The sequence below is a fragment of the Bacillus rossius genome, chromosome 15 (genome assembly GCF_032445375.1).
Source record: "Bacillus rossius redtenbacheri isolate Brsri chromosome 15, Brsri_v3, whole genome shotgun sequence".
Taxonomy (NCBI): Eukaryota; Metazoa; Arthropoda; class Insecta; order Phasmatodea; family Bacillidae; genus Bacillus; species Bacillus rossius.
This window is the reverse complement of record NC_086342.1, coordinates 39,720,693-39,738,152: the sequence shown is the minus strand read 5'-3', so window position 1 is coordinate 39,738,152 and position 17,460 is coordinate 39,720,693. Positions and strand designations below refer to the sequence as shown.

The 17,460-nt window shown below is 46.1% G+C and overlaps 1 protein-coding gene across 2 annotated transcripts in view; it reads left to right on the top strand.

The window, feature by feature from the left end:
* The window catches only part of LOC134539391 (uncharacterized), a 143,800-nt gene extending 128,198 nt beyond the window's left edge, over nt 1-15,602 (top strand). The window contains exons 19-21 of one of the 2 annotated variants that reach the window (XM_063381385.1): nt 5,992-6,211; nt 6,841-6,978; nt 8,815-15,602. In XM_063381385.1, the coding sequence (XP_063237455.1) occupies nt 5,992-6,211; nt 6,841-6,978; nt 8,815-9,035 (579 nt within the window). In that variant the 3' untranslated portion in view covers nt 9,036-15,602. The remainder of the gene's footprint in view (nt 1-5,991; nt 6,212-6,840; nt 6,979-8,814) is intronic. The other variant, XM_063381387.1, reaches the window with a different exon arrangement.
* Nucleotides 15,603-17,460: the final 1,858 nt, after the last annotated feature.

Sequence of the window (17,460 nt, the reverse complement as noted above, 5' to 3'; positions counted from 1 at the left end):
GCAACATGATGTTTAACAAGAATTCTATCATTTAATATATTATTTAAATAAAACCAGAAAAAAAAATTACTCTAACACTTTGACTATGAAACTCTACTGGCTGGCTAAACAATTCTATCTAAATTAGGGAGTTCATCCCTCGTAGTCTGTTGAGTACATGGTACAAGTGACGGCGTTCTTCTTGGCGGAGACAAGCGTCGACGATTACGGTAGTACCAGCCAGAATGGACCCACGCGCCAAACTGTCGGTGCGCGCGGAAAGTCTCTTAATTAAAAACAATGTTCCGCCCTGGAACAAAGGATGGGAGGGTGGGGGTGTACCGAAGATAGCCGAAGATGCCCGAAGGGGCGGGGCGAGAACAAAACACAACTCGAGTGTTTAACTCGAATTTCGCGCGATCACAGCACTGTCTAGAGGGCAACTCCGAAACCAAACGCCTATTGACTCTAGCCAGGTCGAGGTGGTGATGCCTGTGTTCTTATGCTGTAGCCAGTGCTGCGCTCTGGCGGCCTGAGAAGGGGAATGGAAGTACACATTTCAAGCGCACAGGGAGCGCTGGTGGCCTTTCTCTGTCACCCATGAGGTGCTTAGTTCTAAAGGATCTCGTTAGATGGCGTGGGTGTCTCCAAATCGCACCGCAGTTCTGGAGGCTGAACGGCCTTGACTCAGGCCACTGGCCTGCTGGGTTCATGAACTGTCAATGACACTCGCTATGGGGCGGGGTAAGAGGCGGGACTAAACGACACCACTCGGCATGGGAAAACGCGTCCTAACGTGACTTTCTATGAGTGAACCTAAGACGTATGCGTGACGGGAGGGAAGAGCTAGTCTAAGCTGGGCTCTGAGAATGAGTAACAACTCGTCCAGAGCTGTTGTGTGCAAATTTAGTCATGCAAGGAAATAATGTTACAGGCCCATGGGCGTGAAAGCAAACGGGAGAAATGTCATCCGGGCTGCTAACGTCGTCTTAGACTAGCAAAAGATCAGATTGGCCCCTGACAAAAGGTGCCTCGGGCCACTGCAGAAAAGTTTAACTAAGTAGAGTACACCAGCCTAACAAAGTGTAAATCACCCATTTGTAACCAATTTATATGGAAAATAAAATTTCCAAAAATAATTTAAAATTATGATGACCATATAAAAAAAAGTGCCGAAATAACCTAATTTCCGGCACAGGAGTGCAAGAATTGATGTAAACTTTTGGATAAACGCCATTGCTAAGCACATGTATGTCTGTAGAAGAAAACTAATAAAAACCAAAAGACAAAAAAAAACTAATTAAGCAAAAAATGCTGTTATTAACAGGATATATACACCACATTATAATCCATAACAGGAATATGGTCAACAACAATGTTTATGCGAGAAGGTTTTTGATCCCATTTATGATGGCTAAAAATATAGGTGCAACGACTACGCTACTTATTTGCAGTAATAACGAATGCTGGTTGTAGCATGAGGTATCGGAGCGGGCAGTGACGGACAAGGGGAGGGGGGGGGGGGGGAACGCAAAAGGAGAAGGAGCTGACTGACAGAGTGGGGGGTGTGGACGGCAGGAGGAGAAGGAGCTGACTGACAGAGTGGGGGGTGTGGACGGCAGGAGGAGAAGGAGCTGACTGACAGAGTGGGGGGTGTGGACGGCAGGAGGAGAAGGAGCTGACGGACAGAGTGGGGGGTGTGGACGGCAGGAGGAGAAGGAGCTGACTAACAGAGTGGGGGGTGTGGACGGCAGGAGGAGAAGGAGCTGACTGACAGAGTGGGGGGTGTGGATGGCAGGAGGAGAAGGAGCTGACTGACAGAGTGGGGGGTGTGGACGGCAGGAGGAGAAGGAGCTGACGGACAGAGTGGGGGGTGTGGACGGCAGGAGGAGAAGGAGCTGACGGACAGAGTGGGGGGTGTGGACGGCAGGAGGAGAAGGAGCTGACTGACAGAGTGGGGGGTGTGGACGGCAGGAGGAGAAGGAGCTGACTGACAGAGTGGGGGGTGTGGACGGCAGGAGGAGAAGGAGCTGACTGACAGAGTGGGGGGTGTGGACGGCAGGAGGAGAAGGAGCTGACTGACAGAGTGGGGGGTGTGGACGGCAGGAGGAGAAGGAGCTGACGGACAGAGTGGGGGGTGTGGACAGCAGGAGGAGAAGGAGCTGACGGACAGAGTGGGGGGTGTGGACGGCAGGAGGAGAAGGAGCTGACGGACAGAGTGGGGGGTGTGGACGGCAGGAGGAGAAGGAGCTGACGGACAGAGTGGGGGATGTGGACGGCAGGAGGATAAGGAGCTGACTGACAGAGTGGGGGGGTGGTGTGGACGGCAGGAGGAGAATGAGCTGATGGACAGAGTGGGGGGTGTGGACGGTCGGAGGTAAAGGAGCTGACTGACAGAGTGGGGGGGTGGTGTGAACGGCAGGAAGAGAAGGAACTGACGGACAGAGTGGGGGGTGTGGACGGCAGGAGGAGAAGGAGCTGACGGACAGAGTGGGGGATGTGGACGGCAGGAGGAGAAGGAGCTTACTGACAGAGTGGGGGGTGTGGACGGCAGGAGGAGAAGGAGCTGACGGACAGAGTGGGGGGTGTGGACGGCAGGAGGAGAAGGAGCTGACGGACAGAGTGGGGGGTGTGGACGGCAGGAGGAGAAGGAGCTGACGGACAGAGTGGGGGGTGTGGACGGCAGGAGGAGAAGGAGCTGACTGACAGAGTGGGGGGTGTGGACGGCAGGAGGAGAAGGAGCTGACTGACAGAGTGGGGGGAGTGGACGGCAGGAGGAGAAGGAGCTGACTGACAGAGTGGGGGGTGTGGACGGCAGGAGGAGAAGGAGCTGACTGACAGAGTGGGGGGTGTGGACGGCAGGAGGAGAAGGAGCTGACGGACAGAGTGGGGGGTGTGGACGCAGGAGGAGAAGGAGCTGACGGACAGAGTGGGGGGTGTGGACGGCAGGAGGAGAAGGAGCTGACGGACAGAGTGGGGGGTGTGGACGGCAGGAGGAGAAGGAGCTGACGGACAGAGTGGGGGATGTGGACGGCAGGAGGATAAGGAGCTGACTGACAGAGTGGGGGGGTGGTGTGGACGGCAGGAGGAGAATGAGCTGATGGACAGAGTGGGGGGTGTGGACGGTCGGAGGTAAAGGAGCTGACTGACAGAGTGGGGGGGTGGTGTGAACGGCAGGAAGAGAAGGAACTGACGGACAGAGTGGGGGGTGTGGACGGCAGGAGGAGAAGGAGCTGACGGACAGAGTGGGGGGGTGGTGTGGACGGCAGGAGGAGAATGAGCTGACGGACAGAGTGGGGGGTGTGGACGGCAGGTGGAGAAGGAGCTGACGGACAGAGTGGGGGGTGTGGACGGCAGGAGGAGAAGGAGCTGACGGACAGAGTGGGGGATGTGGACGGCAGGAGGAGAAGGAGCTGACTGACAGAGTGGGGGGTGTGGACGGCAGGAGGAGAATGAGCTGATGGACAGAGTGGGGGGTGTGGACGGCAGGAGGTAAAGGAGCTGACTGACAGATTGGGGGGGTGGTGTGAACGGCAGGAAGAGAAGGAGCTGACGGACAGAGTGGAGGGTGTGGACGGCTGGAGGAGAAGGAGCTGACTGACAGAGTGGGGGGTGTGGACGGCAGGAGGAGAATGAGCTGATGGACAGAGTGGGGGGTGTGGACGGCAGGAGGAGAAGGAGCTGACTGACAGAGTGGGGGGGTGGTGTGGACGGCAGGAGGAGAATGAGCTGATGGACAGAGTGGGGGGTGTGGATGGCAGGAGGTAAACAAGCTGACTGACAGAGTGGGGGGGTGGTGTGAACGGCAGGAAGAGAAGGAGCTGACGGACAGAGTGGGGGGTGTGGACGGCAGGAGGAGAAGGAGCTGACTGACAGATTGGGGGGTGTGGACGACAGGAGGAGAATGAGCTGATGGACAGAGTGGGGGGTGTGGACGGCAGGAGGAGAAGGAGCTGACTGACAGAGTGGGGGGGGTGGTGTGGACGGCAGGAGGAGAATGAGCTGATGGACAGAGTGGGGGGTGTGGACGGCAGGAGGTAAAGGAGCTGACGGACAGAGTGGGGGGGTGGTGTGGACGGCAGGAGGAGAATGAGCTGATGGACAGAGTGGGGGGTGTGGACGGCAGGAGGAGAAGGAGCTGACGGACAGAGTGGGGGGTGTGGACGGCAGGAGGAGAAGGAGCTGACTGACAGAGTGGGGGGTGTGGACGGCAGGAGGAGAAGGAGTTGACGGACAGAGTGGGGGGTGTGGACGGCAGGAGGAGAAGGAGCTGACGGACAGAGTGGGGGGTGTGGACGGCAGGAGGAGAAGGAGCTGACGGACAGAGTGGGGGGTGTGGACGGCAGGAGGAGAAGGAGCTGACTGACAGAGTGGGGGGTGTGGACGGCAGGAGGAGAAGGAGCTGACTGACAGAGTGGGGGGAGTGGACGGCAGGAGGAGAAGGAGGTGACTGACAGAGTGGGGGGTGTGGACGGCAGGAGGAGAAGGAGCTGACTGACAGAGTGGGGGGTGTGGACGGCAGGAGGAGAAGGAGCTGACGGACAGAGTGGGGGGTGTGGACGGCAGGAGGAGAAGGAGCTGACGGACAGAGTGGGGGGTGTGGACGGCAGGAGGAGAAGGAGCTGACGGACAGAGTGGGGGGTGTGGACGGCAGGAGGAGAAGGAGCTGACGGACAGAGTGGGGGATGTGGACGGCAGGAGGATAAGGAGCTGACTGACAGAGTGGGGGGGTGGTGTGGACGGCAGGAGGAGAATGAGCTGATGGACAGAGTGGGGGGTGTGGACGGTCGGAGGTAAAGGAGCTGACTGACAGAGTGGGGGGGGTGGTGTGAACGGCAGGAAGAGAAGGAACTGACGGACAGAGTGGGGGGTGTGGACGGCAGGAGGAGAAGGAGCTGACGGACAGAGTGGGGGGGTGGTGTGGATGGCAGGAGGAGAATGAGCTGACGGACAGAGTGGGGGGTGTGGACGGCAGGTGGAGAAGGAGCTGACGGACAGTGGGGGGTGTGGACGGCAGGAGGAGAAGGAGCTGATGGACAGAGTGGGGGATGTTGACGGCAGGAGGAGAAGGAGCTGACTGACAGAGTGGGGGGTGTGGACGGCAGGAGGAGAATGAGCTGATGGACAGAGTGGGGGGTGTGGACGGCAGGAGGTAAAGGAGCTGACTGACAGATTGGGGGGGTGGTGTGAACGGCAGGAAGAGAAGGAGCTGACGGACAGAGTGGGGGGTGTGGACGGCTGGAGGAGAAGGAGCTGACTGACAGAGTGGGGGGTGTGGACGGCAGGAGGAGAATGAGCTGATGGACAGAGTGGGGGGTGTGGACGGCAGGAGGAGAAGGAGCTGACTGACAGAGTGGGGGGGTGGTGTGGACGGCAGGAGGAGAATGAGCTGATGGACAGAGTGGGGGGTGTGGATGGCAGGAGGTAAAGAAGCTGACTGACAGAGTGGGGGGGTGGTGTGAACGGCAGGAAGAGAAGGAGCTGACGGACAGAGTGGGGGGTGTGGACGGCAGGAGGAGAAGGAGCTGACTGACAGATTGGGGGGTGTGGACGACAGGAGGAGAATGAGCTGATGGACAGAGTGGGGGGTGTGGACGGCAGGAGGAGAAGGAGCTGACTGACAGAGTGGGGGGGGGTGGTGTGGACGGCAGGAGGAGAATGAGCTGATGGACAGAGTGGGGGGTGTGGACGGCAGGAGGTAAAGGAGCTGACGGACAGAGTGGGGGGGTGGTGTGGACGGCAGGAGGAGAATGAGCTGATGGACAGAGTGGGGGGTGTGGACGGCAGGAGGAGAAGGAGCTGACGGACAGAGTGGGGGGTGTGGACGGCAGGAGGAGAAGGAGCTGACTGACAGAGTGGGGGGTGTGGACGGCAGGAGGAGAATGAGCTGATGGACAGAGTGGGGGGTGTGGACGGCAGGAGGTAAAGGAGCTGACTGACAGAGTGGGGGGGTGGTGTGAACGGCAGGAAGAGAAGGAGCTGACGGACAGAGTGGGGGGTGTGGACCGGCAGGAGGAGAAGGAGCTGACGGACATGGAGGTGTCGCTGCACCGCACACGCGGCCTGCTGGGGGAGAAGATCATCCGGCTGCGACACCTGGAGCAGTCGCTGTACCGCGCCGCGGAGCAGGCATGCCCCGGCCAGCGTGGCTCTGAGGACCTGACCCTCTCTGACCTGTCCTCGCACAGCGGCAGCTCGGGCTTCAGCAGCACGGAGCTGGGCACTGACGCAGGTACACCGCTCTCCAGGTGGTTACCCAGTGGAGTTCGAGGGTTTATTGAAGGCCGTGTCTCAGTCGAGTAAATACGGTTATACACGTGGCAAAACACGTAAACTAGTGAAAGTTTGTATAATAGTTGATTAAAAGGCTAGAAATAGGAAATGATCTTGACATCAGGACAATAACTCTGTTTTATTAGTTCTGACACCTTCAACTTTCATTATCTTTTCATCAGGGTGAGCAAGGGTGAGTTAGTTAAGAAATGGAAGACGGGGGCTGCAGGCTGTGCGTTTTACAAACGTTTACTAACCATTCATTACTTTCACAGCGTCACAGATAGTATCTGTTCTTGGGATACTCGAAGGAAAATTTAAAAATACGCGCGCGCATATTTATGTTTATTGCCAATGTGGAGTTAAGTTATGTTCCCAAACGAAGTTTTACTGAAAGTCTACTGAGTTGTAGACATTTCCATGGTATCCGGATTATGTTTAGGGTTCTCGGTGCCGGTTCGATTGCCGAGAACGAGTGGGGCCGACACATCAGTGGTTTGTAAAGCGAGGCGGATGTTTGGTGGGTGTTGGTGAATGTTTGTTGAGTCAGTGGCAGACACTTGGCTCACCGCGGCGGTGGTGTCGCAGACCGGGTCCCGCTGCCCCGCGAGGACCACTACCAGGAGTCCTCGGAGATCGTCCAGAGCCTGGAGAACCTCAACTCGGAGATCCGGGAGATCTGGGAGGTGCTGCACAAGCAGCAGGAGGGAGCCAGCGTGAAACCAGGTCTCGTGAGCACCGACAGTTGCATTGTGCTCGCATAGCCTCAGTTGTGGCCATCCGTACTTCATCGTGCTTTGGAAACAACATGGAGTTCATTTAAGTGTAATAATTGAAAGTGAATAAATTCAACGTCAGGCCTGCCAATTTCACATATTTTGCCCATTTTCACGTATTTTAGACCCTCGATTTTTTAGTTGAAATTTTCATTTCTTGACTAAGAGATGTGCTTGTTGAAGCATCTCAAAATGTTCACTTTTAATGGCGAGATTTTCCTACATAGTTCTTTTTGGATTTAACATTTGATCAATTACAGATTTTTATCGAAAAACAATTTTATTAGCCCAATACAACTACTTTCAAAAAGATTGTTTACGTTTATGAACAAAAAATAAGTTACAAAAGTTTTTGTTTCAATTTGTTGGAAATTCAGTGCTGCCAATTACCTTTCCAATGTATTTATAATATGGTAACTTTAAAAGGACCATTTGTAATACAGTAGAACCCTGTTATAATTTTTTTTCAATGGGGCATAATAAAAAAAACATAATAAGCAAAAAATATCAATTAAGCCCATGTCATTGTTTGAACTCATTACCAATGGAGTCCTCCAAGCTATGTAAACAAATTTATTGTTAAATCCACTATTGTTGTTGAATTTGCTTAACTTTTTTTTTTGCTATTGCGGAATAGTTTGTAAACTAAAATAGTGTAGGACTACTTACGTACATCTGGAAACACACTAGAATGGCAAGGAATGGAAGGATTTTTTTTAAGACGAGGGTACGAACTGACACCTAACTGCGAACGTTACGTAAATTCAATATATCAAGTACATAGCATTAGCCTGCACTAACATATAGCGTTCTTGTTCTGCAACACTTCATATTATTTTTGCATTTAATTCTAGTTTAACAATCTACATCTAAGGAATAGCAGTGATTGTGAACAAAATTGTGCATAAAGTGTAAAGGAAACCTTGTAACATTAAACTTCACAGATGGAATAGTGTTGGAATAATTATGTTTTTAAATTTTTTCTTTTACATTTATTATATTTTAGAAAGCAATTATTATAAGCAGGAAATACACAATTTGTGAAACTTTATATGTAGTATTCAGTGCATTGTTCTTATGGGGAAAATGTCAGGACTTAAAAATATGATGTTATTAGCAGGAAAACATTATAAGCAAGAGCATGATAACAGGGTTCTACTGTACGTTTCACATTTATCGTTTGTGCTTGGGTCACAGTAATTTTTTTTTTGTTCAGTGCTCTTTTTTGGATATGGACTAAACTTTCTCCTAGCTTTGTGTAGTCAACAAAAGTCAAATCAAACTTAAGATGGTCGTGTAGATACAACTCGGTGTTGGAGGCTGCTATGTTCTTCCAATTTTCAGGCAAATTGTTTACTTCTGTCATCATGAAACATTTGTCATTACACTTCATAAAACTGACATGTAAGTTAATACACCATATAAAACCGAAAAGCTACTGAAAACATGAAATGTATGTATTAAAGTCAAAGAATCAGCCTTTTTACCACTATGTTTGTACAAAAATTCATCAATCAAAGGAATCTGAAGAAAAAAATAATTTTACTGTATAAATTTTATTTTACTGTTGTTGGTACATTTCGCAAACACAAATTTATTAATTGGTTTAATCATGCATTCTATATCAATTCAAATTTACTTTATTTTAATTATATATGTAACTTCAGATGTTAGTGTCATATTTGTTGAATAGTGCTAAACCTTAGTAAATAAGGAAGAACTTATGAGAAAGCTGTGTGTAGTGTGTGATATGGAATGCTGGAGTGAGGCCGTGTGTTGGCAGCAGTGGTGACGTGCGGGGACCTGGCCTGGCCCACGCTGCTGGTGGCCGCTCCCACCCTCTCGGAGCGCGTCTCCGCCCTCAGGCAGCAGGCGCAGCAGAACCTGGCCGCCATGGGCCGCTTCCCGCCAGCCCCGCGCCCCGCCACGGACCCCGCGCTGGCCGAGCGCGCCCGCTCCCTGCGCCAGTGGCTGCGGCACGCGCGGCTCGACTCTGCCCAGCTCTAGGCCCGAGACGCACGGCTCGACTCTGCCCAGCTCTAGGCCCGAGACGCGCGGCTCCACTCTGCCCAGCTCTAGGCCCTAGACGCGCGGCTACGCTCTGTCCAGCTCTAGGCCCGAGACGCACGGCTCCACTCTGCCCAGCTCTTGGCCCGAGACGCGCGGCTCCACTCTGCCCAGCTCTAGGCCCGAGACGCACGGCTCCACTCTGCCCAGCTCTAGGCCCGAGACGCGCGGCTCGACTCTGCCCAGCTCTAAGCCCGAGACGCGCGGCTCCACTCTGCCCAGCTCTAGGCCCGAGACGCACTGTTCCACTCTGCCCAGCTCTAGGCCCAAGACGCGCGGCTCCGCTCTGCCCAGCTCTTGGCCCGAGACGCGCGGCTCCACTCTGCCCGGCTCTAGGCCCGAGACGCGCGGCTCCGCTATGCCCAGCTCTAGGCCCGAGACGCGCTGCTCGACACTGTCCAGCTCTAGGCCCGAGACGCGCGGCAGCCCTCTGCTTCGACCTGTGGTGTCTGGCAGTCTTATAGTGCGGAAATGGGAAGTCATGAAACTTCAATTACCAGCAGCCCTTTACTGGCTTGCATTTAGCTTTTCTGATGTCCTGTTTCTTTTTATAGTTTCACATTAAATATAAATATTATGAGACTGTACACAACAACCATATCCAAATTATTGCTTAAAATAAAAGTTTTAATGCTCTAGCACAAAATTCTGCACATACCTACAAATAATACACCAATTTTTATTAATTTATTTATATCATATAAGGTCCATAAATGGTTCACCAGGTAATTGTAACACCCTGATTTAGTTCGCTCTTACAGAGAAATCTCATTACAACTTATCCGGAAGAAATCCTGAAGTTGCTGTGCATAATAAATGAAGTACTTATTCTGAATTATTCTTAAATTTTGACGCACTTGTTTGGATTTGAACACATACATTTTAATAGTCAGGTATTTGTGATGAGGTTTCACTGTATGTGCAATACACAGGTAACCATTAATTCTAAGTTATGTCTTATGTGAACTACAATTGACATTAAATCATTTAAATTTTTGGAATAAAATTTAAAGTTAAAAAAAATTTTTTTTCGTCTATTGGTTATAAGGGTAAGTAATAGTTAGGGATGTGCAAAGGCCATTTTTTCAACTTAAATCAAAGATCTAATCTTCAGTGAAGTCAAAGTTAGTATTACTTGTATGTTTGGCTACATTAAGACGTTTCTGTTAGGTATATGTTTTAAGTATACAACAGCTAATAAGTAATAAACATAACAATTATTAAATCTTATACGAAGAATCTACACTCTATCTGTCTCTCTTTCTTTTGCTTCATGTGTGTTCAGCTTAAATTAATTGTTCAATTTGAACATTTGAGCACTGGAAATAGTTGTATTCTTCTATGCATATATTGTGATACAGCAAGGCGATTGTAACGAACCCTTAGTAGGATGACTAAACTTGTTGTCGTGCAAGGATTTGTAGTGCTCTGTCCCTCTTGGACAATGCACGTGGTCGGGAGAGTGAGACAAACAGAGGGGAGCGACATTCGTCCGTACATTATCAACTTTTCCTGTTGCCGGGTCGAATAAAACTAATTGTGTAGGTGATCAAACGAAAAGGCGAGGCTAAAGCAAGAGTATATCGTGTGAGTATAGCATCCAGAAGTAATTGGTTGTATTTTTTTTTTGTTTAACTTAAGTTTGGGGGGAAAAGAAGATACGTACACTCTGTTCACAATAAAGTGAGTCATTTTCGACCCGATCCAACTGGTATCGCTGTCTTAACGCTGTTGCTCTTAGCTGGGCAAAGTACTTTGAAATGTACCTATGCCTATAGGTTGGGCCAAACAGATTTTTTTTTTAAGATAAAAGTTTTAACCATCATAATATAAATAATAGACCTGAGGTGTTTTATTATATACATGTGTATAGGTAATGTGGGTCCAGTCATTAAATATAGTGTATTATTATTATTATTATTATTAATGGCTGTGTATGCATCTCACGACCTTTGTGACGAATGATTATGATTGGTATTAAAGGAGGTGATTGAATCACGTGTTGATGAGCTGACAGTCGCGACATCCCTTCGTATTATATTATACCTGCAAAGGCCTGCTCCCGGCACGCAGTGATATCGCTGGCTTCGGCAGGCCACCGTTCTCGGCACTTCTCTGTCACCAGTTCCACATAGATAACGGGTGATGTAGCTCGGTAAAATAATTATTAATTTCACCTTGCATGTGCCACACTTTCTCGTAGACACTTTGGCTTCACTTGCTGATACCACCAGTCAGCCCTTGAATTAACTTTTGAGTCATGTGTGAACGATTGAAAATATTATGTTAAGTGCTTTGCTGCGTGGAGATATTGTACATTGTCCTTCTCCATAAGAAAACTAGCTTTATTTATTGTGTTCGTTGAATTTTGTATGGTTACTTGCAAACAAACAAGTCTTCCCAGTCTTCTGCTCATGTTATGTTGAATTTAGGTTCTAGTTATCACTGAAAATGTGTGTTGTGTGGTTTTCTGCGAGAAAGTTACTGTGACAATATTTGGTAATTTTTCTCTTTGTGTGAAACTGTAAAGCATTTAAGGTGACTTGTCGCCTAAATGTTTCCTTAATAATTTCTAGTTGAAGCCAACCTATCTCCTTCATACTACTGTTCTAGTTTAATATTGTGGAGTGGGAATCCTAACAGACAGTAGCCAGCTGAGGCCTTGAAGTGTAACTTTCCAACATTTCCAGTGAATACTGTTACCAGGCGACTAAACTTTGAAAGGAAATATTTGAGTCGCAACAGCTAATTGAAGTTAAAACCACATACAATACAATAACTACATGTCCATGAGGCACTAACTGATTCTACTTTCACTAACCCTTAACCATCGTTATATAGCGGAATATTAAAAAACAAATAATTTTATAATGCTCAAGTGTGAAACAATCTCTTTTAATTTACTTTCATTTATTGTTCATTTTTTTTTTTTTTTTACAGAAAAGAAATTCTAGTGCACTAAGTAGCACATTTATTTATATATATAAATGTGGTGAGATGCTTGTGAGAATTTTTTTATTCCCCATTGACTCATTGTTTTGTACTCTAAATGCCCAAGGATTGCATGAAGGGGAGACCACTCAGCATTGCTGATGTGTTATGTCTTTACTATCTGTAAAGACTGCTTCGCTGCCGCTAAGCTGTTTGGGGAAAACAATGGCTGAGTGATAACCATCAAATCTGTTGATGGTTGGTAGTTTTAAAACTGAAAAATAGATTTAAAAGCTACTCGTATTTTAAAGAATAAAATTGAAACTGTTTGTTTGCTGTGGTATATAGTCATAGGAGGAGGCTGTTTGTTTGCACGGAGTAAAGTGGCAGTTCAGGGCCTCGGCTCGTTTGTCGTGTCAGGAGATTGTGCACACTCGAGTCTAGTTCTCCGTGTGGCCGTGTGCTTATTCCAGTGTGAGAACTATCAACTACCGACAATACGAGATTACCTTTTGTAAAGTTACATTTGTTTGAAGCTTTTCAATATTGCACTCACAGTATATTGTATTTAAAATTTAACCTTAAACTTATTTTCTCAATATACATCAAAGATAAAAAAATTTAGGACTCTAATATGCTCTGTCTGCAAGGGTATAGGTAAACCAGTCCATTAACATGAAAACTAAGATTTTAAGTACTGGTGCTGTAACTATCAAACCGACATACCAAAATTGTGAGACATTCGAAATGGTTTTCAATTCATTGCTCTAGATCCGTGGTGTCAGAACAAGACTTAGCACGGTCTGGTGACTGATCGTAGCTATAGCGTCGGCCGACAAAGTTATGGCCGCTTGCCTATTTGTTTGAAAAAAGTACCGTGTGTTTAGCTAGCTGACGTGATTATTTAGTAATAAGTTTTTGTGAACTGTACCTGTTGGTGAGGAAAAAAATTACATGTGTCAAATTAATTATTGTTTGTTGTGTCTAGGAGTTTAGTTGAGGTTCCAGTTGTTTTTCGCTGGTAGAATCTCAGCCCTCCACTTACAACTGCGTCGTCTCGTGTTTATATATTGTGACGTGCACAAGTAAATACATCCAACTTCGAAAGTAACATTCTTCACTTAGAGCTGGTTTGAAGTATAACAACTGCTACGTTGTGGTCTGCCCAGTTCGTAGCACAGTTTATTTCATGTGAACATTTTGTTAGCAAATATATAATTACTGGTTAAATTTGCATGTGCGTAAATAATAGCTGTGGTGGCAAACGTTACAAGTTTTCAAAAATAAAATAATGTATAATGTTGTGATCAGTGCATGTGTTTAACTTCCATAAGCAGTACCGTATTACATAGTTAATTTAAATTTTTTTTACCATAAAAAATTGTAACATTTTAGGCGCCTATCAATTTATTATCCTGGAACAAGATTACTTCAAGAGGCAGATATTTTTGCTTTCATGAGTATTTTACCTAAATATTGCATGTTGTGTGCCATAAAATAGGGTAAATAGAAACTGTCTGCCCTAAGAATCATTATGCATATCTTTAGTTTAGATTGTTATATTTTGTAAGTTATTTATCTTTATTATTTAGAGTGAATTTAAGATTCTTGAGCAGACTGTTTATATTCACCCTTTTGTTTATATTTGCCCCGTTTGACGGTACTGTTCAGTCGCACAATTTTGAAGTCGATTTGTGTTATGATCTCAAGAGTTCATATTTTTTGCTGTCAAATAGTTTTTTTTTTTTTTTCTTGTGTCTTGGTAGAAAATATAAGAAAGATTGCAGACAGCTGTTTTATAGATCTTCCTATCCTTCACTTTTTTGTCTCAACTCCACTCGTTTAGGTGATAAAATCTGTAAGTAGCTTTTAGCAGTTGATTCTAACATGTGTGTTTGTACAAGAATGTGAAGTATTAATGTTCAAATGGGACTGCAATCAATTTTATCACAGTATACTAAATATAAGCTTTAAAAACACATCTTGATGACTTCTGTAAATAACAAATGATAAATAGGGTAGCAATTTCCGATCATTTAACAACTTGCACACATTTTTGAAAATATCTTCAATATTCTTAAAAATATAACATTTTACTGTTATCATTTCTAGCGATGTGAAAATGTTGTGGCGTTGACTGGATATATGCTCTTGAGGTAGTAAAACCGATATCTTGCCGGTAACAAAGTGCTGACAACTTTGTCATTGCACTGTATTCGACTAGTCATTTGTATCTCCAGTTGTGAGTTGACAATGTTCCTCATGTTATAATTCCAATGTTAATTGATTCACAGCTGTATATTTTAACTTGCTGTATTATACTGTGTAAGCATGTGTACGTCTTAGGGTACTCCTCACTGGGATCGTGAGAAGGTTGTAGAGGATGCAGTCCGCTGAAACGCGAACTTGCGGACGATGGGTGCTCGTGCGAACGTTGTTCCCGTGACGGAGTGAGACGTCGTACAGTGCCGAGACTGTCTCGAGTCTCCTGCAACGCACCAGCCTGCGGTAGTCGTAGTTGCCCAGTCGTCCTGACACTTCCCGTCCACTCGACTGCCCGCGAGGTGTCTGCTCGTCTGCCGACACCTGGTTGTGTCCCTTGAGCTCTTACGAGTGCGTAATGCACGAATTACTATGTAATTGTGGAAGTTAATACGAGACACATGTTGACCCCTCATCTTGCATTTGTACATGAAACTGAAACAAGGCATTACTTCTATTACTATTTAAAGTGCACTTGAATCCTTAGGATTGTACGTGATGTAAAAAAAAGTTAACTTTGTATTGCCATATTTGTTATGAAATTTATTTTTTTTTTGATTATGAGAAAGCATGTTGAAGGATGATTACGGCAGTATAATACAGGCACCGATAATAATATAATTACGAAATAATGAACAAAAAATTTTTTTTCAATCTTTGTAAATAATCGTGATTGAAGTACATTCTGAAAAATGTAATTTAACTTTTTAAAGCATTATTTTTGTAAGTTTTTATTTATAAATGCTTTAACTTTAATGGTGCCTTTTAATTTTATGTGCTGTTAGACTTCATTTTTACATGCTGTTAGATAATATTCAGTATTAATAATTGGTTTCATCCAACGAAGTGGGACAATCAGTAGCTGAATGCATATGAATATGGGTGCATGTTTAACAGCAAGGATGCATACATATCGATCCGTGTTAAGTTCGGCGTGGAACATCAGCAACCAATCAGTCTGCAGACACCTCGCTGCAGCCCCTGTAACTACACCAGTCGCTTTGTTCTTGCGTGTAGTACGTATCTTAAATCCTGACTGCGTTCTTGTGCTCTCACATTTCTTCCATTGTCCTAGCCACAAGAGCATAGCGACATCCTCTCTCATACTCTCGTATTGTACTTGGTCTTATCGCTGTGATATAGTTATTGTAAAAACGTTCTAGATTGTGATGCAGTTTGCAAACCCATTCTTATTGAGTTTGTTCTTTTTGTAGTTATTTATCTTGTATATTATGATTAAACTTATTTAATTTAAACTAGCATTTGGTTTTATTGTAGTTCTTTGCAACTAATGTGTTTTGCAGCAGTCATGAGAATATTGAGTTGCCCCTGTATAGGAATTCTTCAGTGTTATACTGACACTAACAAACTCCTCCGCAACTATATTGTATCGCTTCCTCTTAATACAGGGTAATTATAAAGTCCGTGAAACATTTCATAAAATCGGTACAGCGAAATGGAAAAGAATAACGTAACAAATTATATACTGCGTGAAAGAACAACTCTCAAACTTTTTTGAATGTAGTGCCAAAAAGCTATTTTAAAAAACAACCGACGGGGGCGCTAGTGCATGTAGTTGCTAAAAATGGCTGCGAACCAGGCAGAGAAAGCCTTTTGTGTGCTTGAATACGCCTGTAGCGAATCGGTAGTGAGTGTCCAAAGAGCTTTCCGTGGCAAGTTTAACAAAAAACCACCAGTTTACAATATCATAATGAAGTGGTACAAGAAATTCGAGGAAGACAGCTGTTTGTGCGATGCAAAACGGTCGGGTCGGCCAGGCGTGTCCCAACAGACAGTGGATTGTGTACGGGACGTGATGGTGCGGAGTCCCAAGAAGTCAACTTATCGGTCTAGTGCAGATTTGAACATCCCTCAGCCAACAGTGTGGAAAATTCTTTGTAAGCGATTAAGAGTGAAGCCATACAAATTGCAGCTTCTGCAAGCCATCAGCCACGATGACAAATTGCTCCGACTGCAGTTCTGCATTGCCATGCAGAACCGTCTTGAAGACGATGACTTTGCAAGCAAATTAATCTTCAGTGACGAAGCCTCTTTTCATCTCTCAGGAAGAGTCAACCGACACAACACACGCATGTGGGGACAGAGAATCCACATGCAACTCTCGAACACGTCTGAGATTCGCCAAAAGTTAACGTGTTCTGTGCCATGTCAAACAAGACAGTTTTTTGCCCCTTCGCTGAGAGAACTGTCACTGGTATCACCTACCTCGACATGCTGCAATTGTGGCTTATGCCACAACTTGAAGCTGATAGCAGGGACTTGATCTTCCAACAAGATGGTGCTCCACCTCATTACCACAATGTGGTACGAGATTATCTGAATGAGACGTTGCCACATCGCTGGATGGGCCGTGGGGCGGCCGCTGACCAAGTGCTACTCCCGTGGCCACCACAATAACCGGACTTGACACCGTGCGATTTTTTCTTGTGGGGATACATCAAGGTAGTGTTTATGTTCAACCTCTACCACAGAACCTTGACGAATTGAGACACTGCATCGTAGCAGCTGCTCTTACCATCACTCCTGATATTCTGGGTCGGGTATGGGCAGAATTGGACTATCGATTAGATGTGTGTCGTGTGACGCAAGGTGGACACAGAATATTTATAACTAGTAAAAAAAAAAACTTTGAGTGTTTTTCTTTCACGTGGTATGTAATTTGTTACATAATTCTTAGTCATTTCACTGTACCCATTTTTTGAAATGTTTCACGGACCTTATAATTATCCTGTATAATATATTTTTACAACTCAAGTTATCCTTGTTCAGTATTCATGTCCCGCCCAAGTCGCCTTCACTGTATAGTTGCTACACGTAGACAACGAATGCCATTGGCTGGTGTTAACTTTCTGCCCTATGAGTTATGAATGATGTACTGTTCAGGAAATGTGAACTCAAATGGAATGATTGAGAACTTGAATAATGAAAAAGCAAAACTGTAGAGTATTTCATCCTATAAAGGTAGGTGCAATGCAAGGGAACTCCTAGTGCATTCAGAGGCAACAATAGTGACAACACGTATTATTTGCCGTTTGATCTGCATGCTCTTGAGATCCAATTGAATAGCAGACCATGTTGATTGGATCGACCATTCAGAAGTTTTATAAAACATGTAATTTCGTATTTTTTGAAGTTCTTAAAAGATTATATT